Consider the following 663-nt stretch of genomic DNA (forward strand, 5'->3'; position numbering starts at 1 on the left):
CCCCCACCTCGCCCGCCGCCTGCCGCTGAATTGATGCGACTCGAGACGAGCAGCACTCTTCCGCAATCGCACAGGTCCGACGTCCTCGCCTCCCCCCCCCACTCACCTCCACCACCCCTCAAACACATCTCCTCAGCTCGGCGGCAACCTGGCGACCATACCTTTGGCGGCGCTCACCGGCGCCGGCGCCGCAGCGCCCGCCCCCGCGCCCGCGCCTGCACCGCCGCCCGCCCTCGCGGCCGGCGCGCTGCCCACTGCCAGCGACCTCATCACAATGATGAACGGTGAGCAAAGGAATCCGATGATCCGCCTGGGGGGCCGAGCGGCCGCGCCTCGCTGGCGCCGGGTGCATGCGGCTGCCGCGCCGCACGCCCTGCTGCTTCTGGGGCGGCTCCTTTGCACCCTCTGCCCCCTGCACGCGCCCGCCGACAGAACCCGCCCCGTTCGTCGCCGTGCGCTGCGCCCTCCTGTGCCCCGCAGCAATCGGCCTGACGCCCGAGGTTGTCGACCGCCTACGCGCGTCCCTCCACGACGGCAGCTACCGGCCCGAGGTCGTGCACCTGCTGAAGCGCATCGACTGCTTCTTCGCCCAAAGCGGCGGCCCCGCGGCCGCCGCGTCGGCGGCGGCGGCGGCGGCGTCGGCGGCGGCGCCGGGCGCGCCCC

The 663-nt window shown here is 74.8% G+C and overlaps 1 protein-coding gene across 1 annotated transcript in view; it reads left to right on the plus strand.

The window, feature by feature from the left end:
- Positions 1-567, plus strand: part of MNEG_16121 (hypothetical protein) — a gene marked incomplete at both ends in the record, with an annotated part of 1559 nt that extends 992 nt beyond the window's left edge. The window contains 2 exons of the mRNA XM_014035409.1: positions 137-284; positions 539-567. Of these exons, the coding sequence (XP_013890863.1) occupies positions 137-284; positions 539-567 (177 nt within the window). The remainder of the gene's footprint in view (positions 1-136; positions 285-538) is intronic.
- Between the last annotated feature and the right edge of the window lie 96 nt (positions 568-663).

Source organism: Monoraphidium neglectum, assembly GCF_000611645.1.
Source record: "Monoraphidium neglectum strain SAG 48.87 unplaced genomic scaffold scaffold06005, whole genome shotgun sequence".
Taxonomy (NCBI): domain Eukaryota; kingdom Viridiplantae; phylum Chlorophyta; class Chlorophyceae; order Sphaeropleales; family Selenastraceae; genus Monoraphidium; species Monoraphidium neglectum.